At 42.1% G+C, this 22,275-nt stretch overlaps 1 protein-coding gene across 1 annotated transcript in view; it reads left to right on the forward strand.

Moving 5' to 3' along the window:
* Nucleotides 1-10,440, forward strand: part of FAM124A (family with sequence similarity 124 member A) — a 74,527-nt gene extending 64,087 nt beyond the window's left edge. Inside the window, exon 4 of the mRNA XM_032766005.2 lies at nt 7,288-10,440. Within this exon, the coding sequence (XP_032621896.1) occupies nt 7,288-8,124 (837 nt within the window). The 3' untranslated portion in view covers nt 8,125-10,440. The remainder of the gene's footprint in view (nt 1-7,287) is intronic.
* Nucleotides 10,441-22,275: the final 11,835 nt, after the last annotated feature.

The following is a 22,275-nucleotide window of genomic DNA, read 5'->3' on the forward strand; positions in this document are numbered from 1 at the left end:
AGGAACTGGGTTCTCAACCCAGAATTCCAAGGGGGGGGGGAGACTGAGGGAACTATGGGCTAGCTACGGAACAGCTACCCACAGTGCAACGCTCCAGAAATCGATGCTAGCCTTGGACCATGGACGCACACCATCGAATTAATGTGCCTAGTGTGGAGGCGCACAATCGACTTTATAATATCAGTTTTATGAAACCGATTTTAGCTAATTCGATATTATCCCGTAGTGTAGACGTGGCCAAAGTTTCTAAAGTGTCTTAATAATCTATAACGACAAATGTTGATTGGGAAAGGTGCAAAAGGGAGACCGACATTGAATTAGTCCAAACAAAGAGGCCTACCAATATAACTCAAGGATCATGCCTGGTAAACAAGAAAAGTATGGGATCAAAAATCAATGGACTAATATTGGTGTGTTGGGAATTAAGCCTAATTAGTAAACAAAATAATGAGAGCATGGGCTATTCCATCACACACACACCACTGCTTTTTTGGGTTTCTTGAAAAGAAAAGACTTTGGGGGGATTGTGGACGGATGTGGATGCTGGCTGACTGAAAGATGAGAAAGAAGCGAGCCTCACCATCATGGCTGCCACCCTGCCATCTCCTGGAACCCTGGAATCTACCATGACACTGTTCAGCCTCAGTTGCCCTGATCCTGAGAGATGTCCTGATCAGACTGGGTCAGAGAGAGAGAGTGGGATCCTGATATCACCACCTCCACTGGCTCTGACTAAATCCCAACCATCAGCTGGGATATGAGATGTTGTCATCCCTGCCCATGTGTGTCCTTTTCCTTCGCTTTGTTCTCTTTCATATCCCTCTCTTGTTTTCTTCTTGTCTAATAAGAGTCTGCCTTAGCCAGCCAAGACTGGACATTTTGCAACATTGATAAAACACTCTGACCAGAGAGGAAACTAAAAGCAATGCTCTAAGTAGCTTGGTGCTGATACGAGTTTGCCAGATCTCAGAGAGGCTAAGACGACTAAATGCCATGCCTGTGTTTTGCCATCAGTGAGATTGCACATGAAAGTCAACCAGAGACCGAAGCTGCATTTTCTATATTTGCTGTTCTTTCCTCTGCTCTTTTGTGTATATTTGTCTTGTTTTGTCTTTTACGAAACTGGATCAGACTTCCAACAACAATAGCAGTAACATCTCCAGTTCATTTCAGCTAACCTCTTCTCCCTCCCTCTTCCCCCACTACTCCCAAAAAAGGACAGTTATTACTATCTTTAATACTTTCCATGTCAAATGCTGAACTGTTTCCTTCTTTTCTCTATCTTTAATAAAGGATTTAACAGATTTGTACTAATGTGTTTGCCATGGTACTAAACAGACAGAGATCTCTGACAAAGTCATTTTAACATCTGTGACTCTTTGGGTCCATATATTCCATCGAAGTTAATACAACAACCAATCTAACAGAGTAACATACTAATTGGCTTGAGGAAGGGTGTCAAAATCTGGCCCTTAGATCTTTGTAGTTGGGACTGTCCCTTACTCTGTGTTTGTACAGGGCCCTGGTCTCAGTTGAGGCCTATAGGAACTACTGAAATAAAAATGACTAATAAGAGAAATCTTTTTTTTTTTTTAAGGTGGAAATTTCCTTTCTTCTGTCAACATGCAAAACGTTAACTAGCAGCCCTGGATTCTTCTCATCAGATGTAGGAGGCCCTAATAACATAGACTCTGTAGATCTCTGTAACTTTCACCAAAACTTGTTTCCTTGATTTTCTGAATGTTTGACTGAATATCCTTCAAAAATTCTGTTTTGATGTGGACAGATTGTAATTTCTCATAGACTTCATGAAGATTTGTGAAGACTACAGTGAGCATGGGTAACCAACCAAGCATTAGGTTTTAAAAATATATTATTTTTTATTATAAAGCTAATCTGTTCAATCAACAATTGTTCTCTTATGGGTATTCATGCACAAGCAGCACAGATATACCAGACAGTGCTTTGTCAATCTGCAGTGAGGTAATGGGCATTGCAAAAAGCAAACTGTAAGTAGGCTGAAGAAAAAAAAAGTAGGAGATTTTGCTTCTGAAGTCAGACAAAAGATTGGCCCCATGTGGGGAATATAAAGGCATTATGCTAAAAAGAACGTCTGAGATGTCCATGTTATTTACGTTAACAGATAAAAACAAATGTTTTTCTAGTTTCATCTCTCTCCAAGGTCAGAGTAGCAGAGGAAGATCAGTCTCTCTCGCTCATGTTTCATGTCTCGTTTTGGTCCATCACATTCTGAAATGGGTTCCAATTCTTTTATTATTTTTTAAATTTTTAAATACATTTAGTTGGTAAAAGCAAAGAGGAACAGCAAATTGCCTAGCTCTCTGTATACAGTAGTTGACTAGTAGGTAGAGGCATGGTGTAGTGGCCTCAACACAGGACTGAGGGCCAATTTCCCCCGAGTTTTAATCCAGGCTAAAATATGGTTTCCCTCTGATCTCCAGCAAATCAGAATTTAGAGATGGAAAAGTCCTATTCATTTATCTAATCCAGCTCTGTACCAGTAGAGGAGTATCCACTAACCTACATTTGCTAGTGTTTTCTCCGGCCTGGTATAAAATGTGCCAAGAGGTGGAATTTCCACTATTTCACTTGGGAGATTATTGTACAGTCTAATAATATATCTCGTTAGGATGGTTTACCATGATGTGGGATAAAGGGTTTCTGAAAGTGTTCTAGCAAATATTGCACTTGCCCATATAATTTAAGAGGGTTTTTGAAAATATGACCCATAAATTATAGGTCATCTTATTGTTAGGGGGCTTATTCCTTCACCCTCTCACTTCCCTGGTCCTTCTTGCATGAACAGAGAGCAACAATACCTGAAGTCCAAAGGTGCAAACAATTCGATGTTTGTTGGGGTGAACTTCCAGCAGCATGATTCCAGTTTCCTTCCTTAGTGTCCCCCTTCCCAGCTCTGACACTACAGAGCCTTGCTTGTGTCCCTGCTCATTTTCCCCTTAGCAAACATGATTTAATTCCCCAGTCCGGTTCCCATTTCCCACCCCACTTCCTGATTGACTGCAGACTATATAGTAAAACCTGAGTTTTGCTTAGCTATTGTTTAACAATTATTTTACTGAAATTAACTAACCAATCCTGACATAGTGAACACGTTTATTTAACCAATTATATCCCACCACCTAATTGGTTTACACCCAACAAAATTAAAATTATACAGCAGACAGAAACAATTACAGAACCAGACAGAGACCATGCAAATAAACATACAAAACAATACAGAAGTGAGGATTTCACAACTACATCTATACAGACATAAGGGTTTTCCAGCTGTGTCTATTGATAAGTGTGTTCTTGCCAGACAGGATGCTATTAAACTAAGTTTGCTTTTATATCTTCTAGGCTCTACCCTTCCTCTGGAGGTGATAGGAATATCAGGACAGGATTGTATTCCTAATAGCCCAATAGCACCTTATTCCAATGTGACTAGTTTGGAATGTGAGGATGTGACCATACACTTTCCAGCTTATGGCTGCCGAACTACATCTTAACTGACGGCCTTAGCCTGTCACAGTAAGAGAAGGCCATTACAGAGACAGACAGTGATTTTTGATTCCTTCTTTTATACTTCTATAACTAGCTAAGCGATAAGAATACACCTAAATTCTTAAAGTATAGGCCTTTGCAGACAGGTCTGAATATCTATATCCTAACACTTATTACAAATATTTTTACATAAAGAAACTGTGGTGCAGGGATATAGTAACTTGCCAAAGACATCACAATGCAAGAGTAGAATCCATATGTCCTTTGGATTTCCAGTCCTTTGCATTATCCATAGCACCATCCTCTTTGCTAATGTTAGATCTGTGCCCCAAAACATTTTTTAGATCTTCTAGTACAAGTCATTTGACTTGATAACTGTATTTGAGATCTAATATTTCAAAGGCCCCAATCCAGGCATCCACAAATAAGGACTCTTAACACCTGCAGGGAGTCCCATTGAATCTAGCTTCAGTTTCTACCAGTGCATGTTTTGTCTAAATATTTATCACCTATTTATTTTTTAATTACTTAATCTGTTTGCCATGCAGTTTATCTCACAGTAGAACAATTCTGCAGAGAAAATCAGAACCATTGATGAGTGTAAACTGTATTCCTATACTGGACAACAATATAACAAAATAATTTCCTGCACAAACACAGGAAGTGATGAGATAATTTGTTTGTGTCCTTGAAAATGAAATACTGCATTCTGTAGGCTATCCAGAAATGTCTTCAAATACAAATTGATGTTTTTTTCATCAATATACACTTATTAAGAGCATCTGCATAATTTCTAAAACTTATCTTGCCTTCTGCATAAATAAAAATAATTATAGCTACAAATTCATCTCTGGTAAAACTTCTTTGACTACCATTCAATTTGAGCCATTCTGTTTGACTCTCTTGAAATCTTGATCCCTTATCTATTAATGAAGCTGGTATAGTACTGTAGCTAATTTTATTCAAAGATTCAGTTAGTTCTGTGTGGCATTAAGAAGAATAGCCTATTACATTATGGATGGATGGATTATGGATTATGATGGATGAAAAAATGGATTATGAATTACCGTAGCTTCATGTGTTAGTGTATTCATCTACAATACATAAAAGAACTCAACAGGGTTTATGTCCCATAATGCATCTTTGGCATGGACAGTTACAAATGAGCAAACAATTTTTTGCAGATGTGAAAGTATCTTGTTACCTCTAAAATCAATGTAATAGATAATGAAAGATTTAAACAGCACATCTTTGCCTCCAAGACCATTGGGGTGTGCAGTAGTGAGCAATGAGCAACAACAATGCTTGGAGGTTGTCTAGACATTAAAGTAAGTTGCTATCTGCACTAAATTCCAGTTGTTACCATCTTAAAATTCTTAAAATGTATCTAGTAATATCATTTAAAATATAAACAACTAAGGTATTTGCTGAATAAGTCTGCAAGCAGTCTAGTAATGGATGTGGAAGCTTGAGAGGTGAGATACTTTCTCAGTTCTGATACACTATCTGTGTGGTACAGTATTTGAACCATGCTGTGTTAGGTCATGAGGTGGAGGACAATAAATAAGATATTGGCTTATTTGGGTCTAATTCTCACTTTGGATGTGTGTGAAGCTCCTGCTGCAGTCTGTGGGAATTGCATGTAAGCGTATCTGGGGGCAAAATTTAGTATTTTGAATCATCTGAGAAATTCCAGTAAAGCTTTCAAAAGAAGTGATTTAAATACAAACTGCTGAAGTCATATTGAAATAACTAATACGAGAAGGATCCAGGAAGTAATTAACCATTCAAAAAAGATTTGCTAGGAGCAGGGGGGATGGGCAGGAGTGGAGGGAGAAGGGTCCCTTGCTCAGACAATAGAGCTTGGAGATAGGGCAATGTTAAAAGACAAGGGTGACATGAGTGTTTTTCAAAGAGTGGGAGATACTGGTTTTGACTGACACTAAGAATTGAAGTGTTTCAAGGTAATGATATGAGGGCAAGGTGAGAGTGGTGGCATTGGTGCCCTTCTATCATTAGAATTAAGGTTGAAGGCTGGGGAGAAAGAGCTGTTGATGGCCATGAAGTTCTTCTTCAAGTGATGGTCCCTATTGTATTCCACCGAGGGGATTCAAAAACTGGGCTTCCTGCCCTCGTTTGTTTTCCATCAGTGACGAGCACCGGTGCTGTTTGTACTGTTTGGGAAATCCCACATCACGTCCAGGTGCAGTGTCTTCCTCTCCTTCCCTGGCCGTACATGGGAAAGACGAGCTCTTTGCCTCAAAAATCACCTCATGGAGGCTGCAATGGGGCCAAAATCAGATCCTGGCCAGGGAATCCCCCTGTCCATCAGCCTGAGCAACCTTAGAGCGCTCCCCCTACCACGGAAACTCCATCTGGCTCTGCCAGTACCAGTGCTATAGACCCAATGCAGGGACCTAGCCATGAGTCATGGAAGCATGCGCATAAGCAAGGCCGTAAGTCTTACTCCAAGTCCAAGAAGGACATTGCCCTGTCAACGAGTTCCAGCCATGGAGGAACGAATTGTTCCAAGGCTCACAAGAGTGACAAAAGGTAGGCAGGAAGCACAGATTTGGAATCCGCTCAGTGGAATACAGATAAGGATCATGCATCTCAAAGAACCTCCAGTTACAGGTAAGTAACCTGCCCTTTTCATTCTTAGAAAATATAAGGTAGGGGATTAGTTGGATGGAGAGAGGAGTAGAAGCGTTGGTGAGTTCCTGAGAAAAAGAGGGAGAATGAGATTTCTGGGTTTACGTCAGTGGTCAAAATCAAAAGGAAGAATGTAGCAAACTTCTCACCACTCTTGGTGAAGAAATGAATGGAGAAAGGAAGTAACAGTGGTTGGCATTTACACTATTCATATTCAACTTCCTTTACTAAAAGAAGAAATGCTGAAAGTAGAATATGACTGAAGTCATATAATAATCTGTATTAGTTAAAAAGTCCATGCTGGTTGAACTTGTAAATACCAATAAACAGTTTCTCTTTGATTTATTTAACCTTTTAAGTAAAACCCAATCAGTATATTAAAATTCAGAATGAGAAAAGCTCTGGGATTTTGTGATAAAAAGGAAAACCTGGTGAGCTAGAGTAATCTTGCTCCTCTCACCCATCCAATTTTGCCCTAAGCTTCAGCACACAAGCTTCAGAGATTTTTTTATGTCAATTTCCTATAGTTTTGTTTTTTCACATACTATGTAAGTATGTAATCAATCAATCAATCAATCAATCCAGGCTTTTACTGACTGTCCGATGAGACATAAAAAACAAGTAAAGAGCCAGTTTTTTTTAAATTGGAATAAAATTAGATGCCTTTCCAAAGGGTCTTCCTGAGCTCAGCATTTTGAAATCTCATATAGAAACTATAGTTCTTAAAAATATTACATCGAGAATTCTCAGAGCACATCTGAAAATTTTGCTACAGTCCTAGAGTCTTAAAATTTCACTTTTTTTCCAAGAGATGAGTGTCTTTCTCAGGATCTCACTGTTTCATGGAATTCACCCTCTGAGGCAGGACAGTTTTAAAGCTCCAGGCCAATTCACTTTTGTTTTCCTCCAAGGACCCTTATATAAATATTTGGATTTTGGCACAGTGCTTTCTCTTTATTATTAAAGTGAAATATTTACTGCGACTGTTCTGAGTGACAGTCTCCTTTATAGTTACATGCAGTAACAGTTCAACAACGGAGACTTACAGTTGTAAAATTGCCAAGTCTGTGTTAATGTGGTCTTTCCTCTTTTCTTCCTCCCCTCTTGCAGCAGACACGTATTTGGTATAGGAAGTCTGCTAAGCAGAACAAGCTTCATTTCCCATCTTCAAGGGATTCCCGTTTCACTCCTTCACCAAGCTACATTCCTCACAGTCACAGACCTGCCCTCAATCAAACTAGTGAGCATCTGAACTCAGTTGGTCAAATCAAGCTGCATCGGGCAAATGGCCTTGGTCAGTACCTTGGCATCTCCCAGCAGGACTTGAGAAATGGTGACCGAGGAGACTTCACCCGAAGATCCAGTAGTGCCTCCAGCATTTCATGGTCATTTCAGCGAAGCAAGTCGCTGTTCTGCTTGCCCACAACAAGCTTCTCTCCGGCATCTGACTCCTTTAACTTTAGTGAACCATTCCACAATTTAAATACTGGGTCACCTGTGAACAGGTTAAAAACATGGAGATGCAGCCCCAAGCTTAACATTGAGGACTTGGAGGGGTCACAGGAGACTGATGTCGACACAGGGATGAAGCTGTCCTTCTCAGATCTGTCTGTAGTCTCAGCCTACTCTACCTTTAATGGATTTTGCAGTGATTTGGAAACTACTCTTCCCTCACAAAGGCAACGTGTCAGTAGATTTAAACAGGCTGTCTCCAGGAGAAGGCCGTTGTCAGTCATGTGCAGTACCCTTGAGCTCCCTAGCGGTTCACTTCCATCTCTCTCTGAGTGGTCTTCCAGCTCTTTCTTGTCATCTTCAGCGTCCCCCTTAGCATCTCACTGCCAACTCAGACAGTCACCAAGAGCAACCCCTTGTTCTCTGAATGATAGGAAAACACCTGGCAGCATTCATCCAGGCTCTCCAGCCAACGAGGAGGAATTCTACATCTGAGCTTTCTCCATGCTGAACCTTTAAATGTAAATTTCTGCATATGTGAATTACAGCAGTGCATTTCCGCCATCTGAGCTGGCAAGTTCCTTGCTCTTTCCTGAGGGGAGGGTGTTACATCACTGTGTGCTAAATGTTGTAAAAGGTTCTCACACACCACTGTAATGGGTGCCTCATAAATGTGTACTATAATATCAGGTGAGACTGTGTCCACTGGATTCATGCGGAGGGGATCCTCGATGTGTAGATCTGTCCATAGCTGTGCAGGTAGGGGGTTTGTGGTCAGTGTCCTTCAGCTCTGGAGAAGGGGGTTTGGGAGACTGACCTTAGCATGTAGAGCAGGAAGTGCCCAGAGATGCACATGGTAACCCACCTTCCGATGTAAAGATGCTGAAAAGAAAATACAACCTCAGGCTGCATTAACTTTTCTGAGAAGCTCTCTCCACACTGGCAAACCCTTCCCCACCTCCTTTATGAGGTTCCAGAGGCAGCTATGAAAAGGGCAGACCCTAGCAGCATGACTCCAATGGAGCCAGACAAGGATGCTGAGGGCCCCAGAACCAGTGTAGAGACACAGGCCTCCAGCTGATCTTTGAGAATCTGCAGACTTGGGGAGGGAATGTCCTGTTTGTTCCATGGGGAAGAAGGAACCCACACCATAGCCCCAATCTGATGGACTGGTTTTGGGAAAATGCCATGAGGGGAATTTTGAGGAGCTTTTCTCCCCATCTCCCCTCCTCCCCCCAAGTCAAAAGTGTTTTTCATCATATGGGAAGGAAGCAGGGTGATCCACTGTTAAAAATGCACTGCAGCTCCCTATTTTTAGGGGTTTGTTATTTTGGTTGTAAAAAATTCACCTCTTACATAAACATAGTATTGGTGGTCCCAGCCCAATTTCTGTGTAAAACAAATTTCTTGCCAAAGTTGTCTGAATTTTTAATTTATCTAAAGGGAAAAACATGTAGAATTGTACTGGCCTTTTTATCAAGTTACATTTTTGGCAAGTTGTTACAGTATAATGTCGCCAGCTGTTATGATGTAATTACTTTTGATATTTTGGAAAAACATTTACATGGAGAAGCCATTAGTCTGAGAAATGGCTAAGTACCTTTATAAGGATTTTTACCATCTATTTCAAATTTTTCTGACAATATATCTCTGTGTTAAACACTACTGACACTGAATGCTCTTCTGGTCTAGGCACTTAGAACATTACCTGGTTTAAAATAGTGTATACAAATCTGTATTTAATCAATAGACAGGTACAGCTGCAGAAGATCCACTCTGATCAGTCAGTAAATAAAACTAGGGAGGAAAAATGATCTTGTGTGTATTACTCAACAGCGTTACTCAGAACAATACTATTCATTTTAAAACAGCCTAAAAAATAGTTACATAAGAGAGTGGAACAACTCCAAAAACCTCCATTCTAACCCCCAACTAAATATACAGTTTATATCATTCTACAAACCATCCTTAAAAAAAAATGCAGTCTGGAAGAAATAAATATAAAATCATTCTGTTTAAACACCATTAAAGTTGTAACCCAAATCCACAAAAGGCAGGAAATTGACAGTAAAGGCTTGAAGGAATAGGCAGTTAATTCACTGACCCTCCTTTACGCTGTTCAGCATTTTTTGCTTTTTTTCCCCCCACAGTGATAGAGAATGGGGCATCTGCCTCATCTATGAGTTTCCTGCCTGTAGTCAGCTACTGAGACAACATGAACTGTGTGGAAACCTTGTCTTCTGTATTAACTATAAAAATAGGATTTTATTCCAGATCTGGACACCCAGCTGAATATCAGCACTTTCCCCACCACTACCACCCAGAGCTGTTTGGGCTCACTCCAACTTTTGATAAACGACCCTGTTCAGAGATGCTTGGAAGCAGAAACAGCACGAATGAGGGATTTAACATGGTGTTTGAATGTTAACAACTATCAGCCTGCTCCAAAGCCCATCAAAGTCAATGGGAGTCTTGGGGTTTAGGTCAGCCTTAAGGGTGTGTCTAAAAAACCTGCAACATCAAGTCTCAGAGTCTGGGTCAGCTGACTCGGACTGTGGAGCTAAAAATTACAGTGTAAACATTCAGACTTCAGCTGGAGCCCAGGCTCTGCCACTCGATGCTGCAGGGTCCTTTGCAGGGTCTCAGAACTGTTGGAGCACAGTAGGCCTGTGATTCGCCACTGTCACGGGTTATATGTAATTATTTACAGCTGGGCAAAATATGTGTAGAACACTACCAGATCAGAATGGTAGCATTTTGCACTCACTTGGCAAATGACTGTGCAAGGCAGTGAAGAATCAGGCCCAATAGGTTTAGACGGGAGGGGGGAGGAACTACGGCCCGTGGGCCGGAGCCGTTTTAAGCCGGCCTGCGAGCTCCCAGTGGAGAGCGAGGTCTGGGACTTGCCCCACTCTGGTGCTCGGACCCACTACGGCTAGATTGCTGGCTCGGGGGCCACTCCACATGGCTCCTGGAAGCTGCGGCATGACCCCACTCCAGTTTCTAAGCGCTCCAATGGGAGCTGCAGGGGCAGTGCCTGCAGATGGGGCAGCATGCACAGCTGCCTGGCCATGCCTGGCTCCATGTAGGAGCTGGAGAAGGGACATACCACTGCTTCCAGCAGCCGCTTGAGGTAAGCGCCACTCAGAGCCTGCACCCCTGAGCCTCTCCCCATGCCCTCGCCCCAGTCCTGATCCCCCTCCCACTCTCCAAACCTCTCAACTCCAGCCCAGAGCACCCTCCTGCATCCCAAACTCCTTATCCGCAGCCCCAGCCTGCACTCCCAACCAGAGCCCTCACCCCCTCCCACACCCCAACCCCAATTTTGTGAGTATTCATGGCCCACCCTACAATTTCTCTTCCCCGACATGGCCCTTAGGCCCACCTCTGGTTTAGACTAATGGCACAATATTCTTCTCTAAAATTTGTGGTGGCACAAAAATAAATGATGAAATAACATTGTGAAGCCATTTTGCCAACACTAGCCACTTTCAGATATGACAATAAACGGGAACAAATTGGTTCAATCTCATCCAAAAACAGTGTTTTATCATTCATTACCTGGGAAAAAACATATTCAAAATATTTATAATACTTACAAAAAGTCATCAGAACATGGAATCAAAAGATCTTCAGAGAACTGACTTCAGCTGACATGTCTATTTGTTCCTGGAACCATGTCAGTGTTCAGACTCCTGATGGAAGCTGGAGGGAAGACTTGGAAATATCTGTCAATCTACAGCGTGCCTTATGACTGGAGTTCAGCATAGCTGAATGCAATAGCCTGGCTTTATCAGAAGTATTGTTGATGTTGAAAGGCTGCAAATTAGCACAAGATAGCACATTACCAAGTAATGTTAATATATGGGAACGGGAACATCTAAACTCCAGACTGTATCACGTAAACCAATATAGGAAGGAAGCCAAATTAATTTTAACAGACTCAGAAGAGAGAATTTATATTGTCTCAGATGGTTCTGTTGTTCCAAGTACTTCTTCTCTGTTTACTGATATTTAACTAGAAAATAATATTCTAATTTTTTAAGTTGTGTATGAATAATTCATAGAATGTGTAACAAAATTTTGGAATCACAAAATGCTCCACTGAGAGGAAACGGAATAATATTGTACTGAAACCTTTTATGTTATAAAAATAAAAGCCAGCTTTTGAAGAGTGTTTCAATTAAAATAAGTTTCATTAGTTCCCTTTTCTATAATTTAAAAAGGAGTTGAACTTATCCAGATGACTGGAGATGCACAAGGTTCATGCTATGGCATTTTGCTTATGTATCATATAACTTGTTATATTATGAACAGAATCAGTAGAAAATTGTAGATTTCCCCTTAACTTCCTCTCTTCTCCCATGCCAGCATGTATTGCTTTTATTAAATAAAATAGAGACAGAAAGTTAATTGTATTTAAACTTCTGTGTATTCATTTATTAAACACAGGGGCATCATATTGGTTACTTTAGTGAGGCCTTCCTCAGATTTCAAAAGATCACTGTATCAGACCTAGCACATCACTTCTGGGCAATGTTGATCAATAGAGCAAATATAAAATAAACACAGCCCTAAATACAAGAGATGGCTCTTATTTTAGACTCAGACTTACCTCTGCAAACAGGTCTTATTTCTCTTTTCTTATTGCAGATTATTTATCCCAGTAAAGCTAAATGACTAACAAAGGATATGAAAAATTCTACATACATGAATCCAACTTAATTTTGTCTCCTGTATTAGAATCACAGAAATGTAGGGCTGGAAGGGACCTTGAGAGGTCATCAGGTCCAGTCCACTGTGTGAGACAGGCCCAAGTAAACCTAGACCATCCCTGACAGGTGTTTGTCTAACGTATTCAGAAAAACCTCTAGTGATGGGGATTCCACAAACTCCCTTACAAGCCTATTCCAGTGCTTACCTATCCTTACACTTAGGGTATGGCTACACTGGCACTTTACAGCGCTGCAACTTTCACGCTCAGGGGCGTGAAAAAACACCCCCCTGAGCGCTGCAAGATACAGCTCTGTAAAGCCTCAGTGTAATCAGTGCCACAGCGCTGGGAGCGTGGCTCCCAGCGCTGCAAGATACAGCCGTAGAGGATGTGGTTTATGTGCAGCGCTCCGACCACACTCACACTTCAAAGCGCTGCCGTGGCAGTGCTTTGAAATTTTAAGTTAGCCATACCCTTAGAATTTTTTTCTATTATCTAAATCACACTTTCTGTAAATTAACCCCATTATTTCTTGTCCTGCTTTCAGTGGATTTGGAAAATAATTGATCACTGTCCCTTTTATACCAGCCATTAACATATCTGCAGTGGTCCCCCCCCACACACACACACATTTCTTTTCTCAAGACTGAGCATGCCCAGGTTTTTTAACCTTTCCTCATAGGTCAGGTTTTCTAAATATTGTCGCTCTCTTCTGAAGGCTTACCAGTTTGTCCCAAAGTGTGGTGTCCACAACAGGGTGGTGTCCAGAACTGAGGCCTCACCATTGCTGAATAGAGTGGGACAATTACCTGCCATGTCTTACAGATGACACTCCTGTTAATGCACACCAGAGTGATATTAGCCTTTTTTTTGCAGCTGCATCACATTGTTCACTCATATTCAGTTTGTGTGCCACCATAACTCCCAGATCCTTTCCAGCAGTACTACCACCTAGGTAGTTATTCCACATCTTGTAGCTACATGTTTGATGTTTTCCTTCCTAAGAGTAGTATTTATCCCAGTAAAGCTAAGTGACTAACAGAGGATATGAAAAATTCTACATACATGAATCCAACTTGTCTCCTGTATTAGAATCATAGAAATGTAGGGCTAGAAGGGACCTTGAGAGGTCTATATTGAATTTCATCTTGTTTTCAGACCAAGTCTCAAATCTGTCAAGCTCATTTTAAAGTCTAATCCTGTCTGCCAGAGTGCGTGCAGCCCCTCTGAGCTTGGTGTTATCTGCAGATTTTATAAGCATTTTATAAGAATAAACTCTACTCCATTGTCTAGATCATTAATGAAAATATTGAATGGTACTGGACCTAGAATAGACCCCATGCAGGCCCCCCACTAGATGCATACCTCCAGTTTGACAATGAACCATTCATAACTACTCTTTCAGTACAGTCTTTCAACTAGTTTTGCACCCACTTTACAGTAATTTCAGCTAATCACATTTAAGTCTGTTGGCCTTATTCTGCTGTGCTCGCTCCTTCCTTAGAATCATGAAATCTATCATTTCATGATCACGTTCACCTAAATTGACTTCAACCTTCAGATTCGCAACCAATTCCTCCCTGTTGGTCAGAGTGATGACACTTTCTTTTATATGGCCTTCATTTTTTGTCTCTGTCCCACAATTACACTATGACAGTCTCTTTCTATCTGTCTATAGCCACTCATCATCCTGGGATCTGAGCACATTCCAGAATTCCACAGTATACACGAAGATATGTAGGGAGTTTTATGGTATTTTCTAGTTTAATATTGTGCCACTGTAGATGTTTTGCATTCTGCTCCAAAGGTGCTGAGATTTGTGGTCATCCTGATCTCTTGGGATTGATTTTCAGATCCAGTGTCCTTCACTTTTGAACCTGACACTGGTCCAGAGGAATGTAGCTGTTGTGATCATAGAATAATAGGACTGGAAGGAACCTCGAGAGGTCATCTAGTCCAGTCCCCTGTACACATGGTTTCGAATAGTTCAGTGGGGTATAATTAGTGTCTGCTGCTATGGTGGAGGAAAGAGAGGATTTCTTTGCTTCCTTCATCACCAGGGCATAGGCTCTCAAGAATTCTTTGTGCCTGATTCTTTCCTCCTGCCGGCTCAAATTTTTTTTCCTTCCTGTTTTTACACAGTTCATCAGAGACATAGAGTTCTGTGGTGGCAGTTGGGGCGGAGTGGACACTTTGTTGTTAAAACAGGGATTGGCACCACCATGTTGTGTCATGGACATGTGACAAAACTACTGTACTTAGTGATGGACTTTGGGGGGTGAGAGGGGTTATGCTGTTCAGTCATTCAATTTTCTGAAAAATTACCACGGACCTCAACATTTTTACCACGGAAATATTACTGACCCCTGTGTCAGGGTGCTGATGGCTATGGTTAGTGAGAGGTTATGGTGACTAAGGGCTTGATCCAACTCCATTCCAGCCAGTGGGAGTTTTGTCATTGACCTCAGTGGGAGCAGGATCAGACTCTAACTGGGTTTTCTATTCCATGACCTTTGGTAGGGCGGATTTACCTGCACAGATGTTTTGTAATCTGACTAGGTCCATGAGTTTCTGGGGGATGGGCCATAATTATGGGGGTTTCACAGGATGTATGCAGCACTTTAAATGACTGCAATAGCTCTGATTTACAATGATATAAAAACATTCCCTGCAATTGTAGGTATGTATAATAGTGTATGTTACTATCACTTTTTACAATACTATTTACACTAAGTTAGTACTGATGTTAGATTAGAATTAGGGCTGTCAATTAATTGCAGTTAACTTGTGATTAACTCAAAAAAATTAATAACAATTAAAAAAATTAATTGCAATTAATCACACTGTTAAACAATAGAATACCAATCAAAATTTATTAAATATTTTGGATGTTTTTCTACATTTATTGATTTCAATTACAACACAGAATACAAGGTGTATGGTATTCAGTTTATATTATTTTTATTACAAGTATTTGCACTGTAAAAATGATATAAGAGAGTATTTTTCAGTTCACCTCATACAAGTATTGTAGTGCAGTCTCTTTGTCGTGAAAGTGCAATTTACACATGTAGGGTTTTGGTGGGTTTTTTTACATAACTGCACTCAAAAACAAAACGATGTAAAACTTTAGAGCCTACAATTCCACTCAGCCCTACTTCTTGTTCAGCCAATCACTAAGAGAAACAAGTTTGTTTACATTTACAGGAGATAGTGCTGCCCACTTCTTATTCACAATGTCACCTGAAAGAGCAGACATTTGTGTGGCATGTTTGTAGCCAGCACTGCAAGGTATTTATGTGCCAGATATGCTAAACATTCGTATGCCCCTTCATGCTTTGGCCACCATTCCAGAGGACATGCTTGCATGCTGATGACGCTCCTTAAAAAACTAATGCGTTAATTAAATTTATGACTCAACTCCTTGGGGGAGAATTGTATGTCTCCTGCTCTGTGCTTTACCCGCATTCTGCCATATATTTCATGTTATAGCAGTTTCAGATGATAATCTAGCATGTTGTTCATTTTAAGAACACTTTCACTGCAGAGCTGACAAAACACAAAGAAGGTACCAATGTAAGAGTTCTAAAGGTATCTACAGCACACAACCCAAAGTTTAAGAATCTGAAGTGCCTTTCAAAATCTGATCAGGACGAGGTGTGGAGAATGCTTTCAGAAGTCTTAAAAGAGCAACACTCTGATGCGGAAACTACAGAACCCAAACCACCAAAAAAGAAAATCAACCTTCTGCTGGTGGTATCTGACTCAGATAATGAAAATGAACACGCATTGGTGCACACTGCTTTGGATTGTTATTGAGCAGAACCCGTCATCAGCATGGACGCATGTCCCCTGGAATAGTGGTTGAAGCATGAAGGAACATATGAATCTTTGGCGCATCTAGCAGGTAAATGTCTTGCAACACTGGCTACAATGGTGCCATGCGAACACTTGTTCTCATTTCAGGTGACATTGTTGAACAAGAAGCAGGCAGTTATTCTCCGCAATGTAACAACTTAGTTGTTTTTTCTGAGCGATTGGAGCTGACAAGAGTAGGTCTTGAGTGGGACTTTATTTAGTTTTGATGCAGGTTTTTTTGTTACTAATTCTTAATTTGTAGTTTCAACCTTTCATGATAAAGGTGAGCACTGAGTACTTCATGAAATTAAATGATATTGACAAAATATTATTTCTTTTATTTTTACAGTAAATATTATAATAATTAATATAAAGTGAAGCACCTGTTAACTTTTGTATTCTGTGCTGTAATTAAAAGTCAGATGATTTTTGAAATGTGGAGAAAATCCAAAAATTTTATATTTAAATTTATAATTTATTATTGTTTATATAGCACGGTTCATTTTAAATGCTGAAGCCTAATTAGAATTCCTGGCATGTCATATTTGCTGTGAAAAACAAAGTAGTGCTGGAGACAGAAATTATATAATATTAAACTAAACTAGATGCATATTCACCTCTGCAATGAATATAGTATTGCTGTACTGTTATATTCAGGCTCTTGTTAAAAAGTTTCTGCAATTTCTGCCCGGGAACAAAATGGCTTGAGAGACAAATAGGAAGCAGTACTTCATGGTGCACAGGGTGTGAGGTTACTTGATGACTTTTTAACAATGTCATCTATGATTTAAAAAAAAATTGTCAATATGGGTAGGTTGGTGAAGATTCCCCTGGAGGAGCACTAGCCCTGGCCCTCCTGTCTGGCCAAGGGCCTTGCCCTTGCTCGGCTCGGTCGCACCGTCATCCCCATGCGTTGACCCTGGGCAGGGCAGTGAGGAATGAGAAGCTCAGCCTGCCCTACTCATTTTTCATAGCGGGAAGGCGGAGAGATCACTTGGGGCACAGTCTGTGGCGGGGAAGGTTTTGAGGCTGGCCGCTGCGCTACAGGGTGGAGCTCCTCTGCCTGGTGGAGCCAAGCTCGAACTCTCCCGTATCCACTCTGATCCACCCACAGCCCTTCGCCATGGTCCACTGCTTTTTCCTCCGCCCTTCACCAAATTCCCCCTACACTCTGCACTTCCCACTGAGGGCCCCCCGCACTCACTCTACCCCACCCGACTGGCGCTGTGTGCCTCACTGGTGGCAGAGGTGGACTTGCTGAACCGGTGAGGTGTCGACCCCTCTGCCCACAGCCGCTCTACCACACATTCCAACCCGTCCCCGAAGTCCACCCAACTCGCTGCTTCCCTGCTTTCTTCGACTCCTTCCCAATCTCTGCCCGCCATGAGGGCGGTCCTTAGCTAGGCACGCGAAGGCAGCCGCTAGGGCAAGCTAGGTACTGGGGGGCACCGCTCTTGCTGGGGGAACGAGGAGACAGCAGTCAGGAGATGTCATAGAAAGTTGCTGGTTGCCTAGAGAGAGCCGCATGCCGCAGCGTCTGGGAGGGGATTGGCTGCGGGGGCTCTGGGAGGGTGGGGGACAGGCAGCTCACGTAAGGATTGACCGATAGTCCTGATTATGGGGACAGGTTCGAATTGCTTGGGTCTTTTTTTCTTCCAATAGCTCTATTCCCCACCCCTGTCTAGATTTTTCACCTTTGCTGTCTGGGTACCCTAGGTTGGGCGGTAATTGGTCCTGTCTAAGGACAAGACCCCAAGTATCGAGGGACTGGCCCTATTTAATTTTCAGCAATGCGGGGAATCTGGTTCCTCTTAGCTGGGAGAGTGAGTTCTCCGGCGGGGCATGGCAGTGATTCCATCTCGATCGGGGGAGGGGAGCTGCGCAGGCAGATTTGAGCTGCTGTAGGCTACGGGTGCCTGTTTGCGATCAACAGGATGCTGTGCTAATTTCACATGGTTCCAGGTTGTGGCGGTGGTGCCCGTTGGTGTGTTGATGGATGTTGCCCTCTTGCGCCAAGAGGGGTTTTAGGGTCTTTCCACTGATCCCCCTCTAACTGAGGCTGTTTGGACCAGAGGCTAGCAGGTGAAGCAAGAGCCACGAAAGGCAGTACGCCGGGTCCGTGTTTGCCAATTTAGTTTGTCATTTAAAAATTTGTTTGCAACGATGTTGCTGAACAATCGCTGATTCTGGAATTTTCAATTATTTTTTTTCTAAATCATTTATCTTAGGCCACACAACAGACGAATTAATTGCTTGCATTATTTGACAAGGTTTTGGTATGGAGCGGGAAGTTGAGATTATGTGCATCAGAGAGAACAAATGTGACGACTTACCTACTTCCCTGTTGATGCGCTAAACTAAGAAGGCCCTCCAACAACTAGAATATGTCATGCGTTGAGTCATATAGAGCAGGGTTGGGCAATTTGGCAACAAGTGAGTTTATGGATTTGCTAACGAGTTAGAGGTGCAGAAGAGAGCTCGACCTGCTATCTGGGGTTTGCTCAGCTCGCCCCAATTGCCACCTGGCGGTTCCACGGCCGCCAGCCCACGCACGCAACCACTCTCCAGGCCTGGGAGACCCCCAAAGGAACCCAGGTGGCAGTGGGCTGAGCGCGCGGCGCTTGAGATGCCTGCGCTGAACTAAACCTTGCTGTCGGCCTGGGTTCCATGTCACTCAGCTGATAGGTGAGCTGAGCTGGGACCTAATGGTTCAATAAATAGGAAGAACAGAGCAAGCTATGACAGAAGTAACACAAGAATTAGAAAGCAGTAGTTGTCCCACCTTTTCTAACTCTGGCGCCGACGCCAGGTGCGCAGCGAAAGACGTGGCGTGGGGCACAACATCCACGACCAATGGACGGATTTCTGGGCACAGCTGGGATGGTCTCCTTGTTCCCGGGCAAGTGCATTGCTGCTGAAAAATGTCGGCCGTTTTGGTGGCTTTGGCAGATTGTGTCGCTGGCAGTTAAACCAGTCAGCCAGACATTGTTGCCTAGAGGTCCCTTGTGAGACCATGGGCACTCAGGAACGCATTCGGGATGTGACCTTAATCTTATTCTTTTTTGTTTTTTTTTTATTTTCTCGTCACAGAAATTTCCAATAAAATGTTAACAAATTAAAAAAATTATATTATTTGCATCATTCTGTCAAATCAGAATTTTTTCTATATTGTGGTGCTACTTTAGTGCTAGTCCATCAGCGTTACAGTGTGCTTAATTAAGTTAAATGGTTTTAATAACATGCATGTGGCAAGTTTTCCAGTAGTGTAAGCTTAGGTTTGTGTTGCTAAGAGCAAGACAGGCACAGGGGCACCAGTTTAATGATCCCGCCTAGGGCACCATAAATCCTAAGGACGGCCCTGCCCGGCCCTGCCTCCTCCCCTGAGCGCACCATGTTCCCACTCCTCCCCCGTCCCTTCCAGTGCTCACTACGGCTGTTTGGCGGCAGCAAGCACTGGGAAGGAGGGAGAAGCAGAGATGTGGCGCACTGAGGCGGAGGAAGAGGTGAGTCGGGGGGGCAGGGCAGGGAGTTTGGCTACCTGTGGGTGCAGAGCAGCCACTAATTTTTCCCGTGGGTGTCCAGCCCCCGAGCACCCATGGAGTCGGCTGCAAGGCCACAGCAGGGAGCAATAGCTCCTCCAGCTCTGGGGCCCTGGTGCAGGGAGATTTTTCTCCCTTTCCCTTCAGCTCCATTATGTGCCACCCATGCACCTGTCATTTGCAAATCAGGCCACAGAGAGGACAGCTGGAACCCTAGACAATTTCAAAATTATACTGGCTCCTTCCTTCTCCTCTCCTAAGTCTCTTAAATTATATATGACTCGAACTAAAGTTAATTATCCATTTTAATTAAATTTCTCCTGAATATATGATGCATGAAATACGAAATATCTTGCTCAATGGAGGCATTTAAAATCTAATGTGGCTGTCATAAATGAAAATTCCCAGTCTTATTGTAGGTTAGGAAGTAGCTCTGGGAGTTCAGGTATCTCAAAGACTGCAGAATGTTTCAATACTGTTCTGTGATGATATAAAGGTCTCTGCAGACTGTGCTACTCGGCCTTATGAAACCTGAGCAGGAAGCAACTGAATATGGTCTGTGAAAGCTGCCAGTGCCATCTTGTGGTTGTTTTAAAAAATATAACAAGTGGCACTGCAATGTGAAGCTGTAATAGGAAAAAAAATAGTGACATCCCTCCAAACTATGCACTAGTAGGTTCTTTTGATATACCTAATCCCGAATGAAGACAAGGTCCTATCTTTCCTCGGTAGTTTCATTTGTTTTCTCCATTGAAAGCCCAGCACGCTCCCTATTAAGTGTCACAAAAAATTGCTGACCTATTCAAAATAAGTGCTGTGAGGTGATATTCTCTCAAAAGAGCAATGGAGGGCATTTCACTGATTTACAAAACAGATCTGTCTGCCCTGATGTTGTATTAGTTCTGCATTTCATTTTTTTTTGCTAGCAGATTTGGAGACAAGCGCACATACTGTCGTTATGTTTTCTTGGTCACCCTTTAACTACCAAAACATAGACAGGGCAACCGGATTGGTTTTCAAACCAAACTGGTCTTCGTCGTAGTTTTTACAACAGAACGTAAAAAATTATTTATCTTGCTAACATACCACATTATTATAATATGTGCACAATATTATGGTAAGTGCTGTCAATTTTCAAAGCTGTGTCTTGGGATTTAACTGCACATCTGCTATTAACAGAGCCTTGCATATAATGCATAACACTGGCAGGTTGTCACAAATTCCACAATTTTTGCAATTAAAAAATAAAAGTCCTGGCAGCTCAATAACCCTCTGAACACCTTTAACTGTCCTTTTTAATGGAAATTTTAGCCCTCCTTGTACAAAGATAATCTCCCAAACGTGACCCAAGTGTAACCGATGTAGTGGCCTACACTTCCTATGTCCTATGGCCTACCAACAAACAGTACTTGTACAAGGTGTTCCTTTGCTTTATATAAAGATGTGATGTGAGATGAGAGGAAATCTAAAAACAAGTAATTTAGGAAAGAAAACAAGGTCTAGTACCCGTTTTATAAGAACTTATTTGTTATTTTGTGTCTTACAGGTGAGTTGGATGAATTTCATTTGGTTTCAACTTGTCTTAAAAATAAAATCAGAACCGCACAATGTATTTGCAACTAATATGTGCTCTGACTCTCTAATTTGGGCGTGTTTTCTGCTAAAATTCTGGGGGAGGGTTTGGTGGGTTTTCCCTCTCCCTCCCATTGTTCTCCATAACTTACTTCATACATAACATACATGATCCCTCACTCTCACAGATCTTGGGAGACAGACCAGTCCTCGCTTACAGACAGCCCCTCAACCTGAAGCAAATACTCACCAGCAACAGCACACCATACAACGTAAACACTAACCCAGGAACCTATCCTTGCAACGAAGCCTGATGCCAACTCTGTCCACATATCTATTCAAGTGACACCACCATAGGACCTAATCACATCAGCCACACCATCAGGGGCTCGTTCACCTGCACATCTACCAATGTGATATATGCCATCACTCTGTTCAGCCCCAATGCCCTCTCGCACACATTGCGCAACCAGACAGCTCTACGCAAAGAATCAATTGGACACAATCTGACATCAGGGAATCAACATTCAAATCTAGTGGTGAGACCTGCAACCTCTTCTAACCAGTGAGACTTGAGGTGGCCAATTTTACAACATACAACACTTCAAAAACAGACTCCAAAGAGAGACTTGACTTGAATTAATATTGCAGATTAGAGACAATAACTAGCTTTGAACAGAGATGGGAATGGTTGGGCTAGTTATACTAACTGGATCTATCCCCATGTTAGTATCCTTCACGCTTTATGGTCATCTTGATTATCACTTCCAAAGGTTTTTCTCCTGCTGATAGCTCATCCGCATTGCCTCTAAATTGGTAGTACTTCCACTTGCGTTCTCTGTTGTTAATTATGTCTTGCTGTATGTTCGAGTTTATGCATCTATGAATGGGCGTAGCCCACAAAAGCTTATGCTCAATAAATTTGTTAGTCTCAAGGTCCACAAGTACTCCTGGTCCAAACCA

This window comes from Chelonoidis abingdonii, chromosome 1, assembly GCF_003597395.2.
Source record: "Chelonoidis abingdonii isolate Lonesome George chromosome 1, CheloAbing_2.0, whole genome shotgun sequence".
In the NCBI taxonomy this organism is placed as follows: domain Eukaryota; kingdom Metazoa; phylum Chordata; order Testudines; family Testudinidae; genus Chelonoidis; species Chelonoidis abingdonii.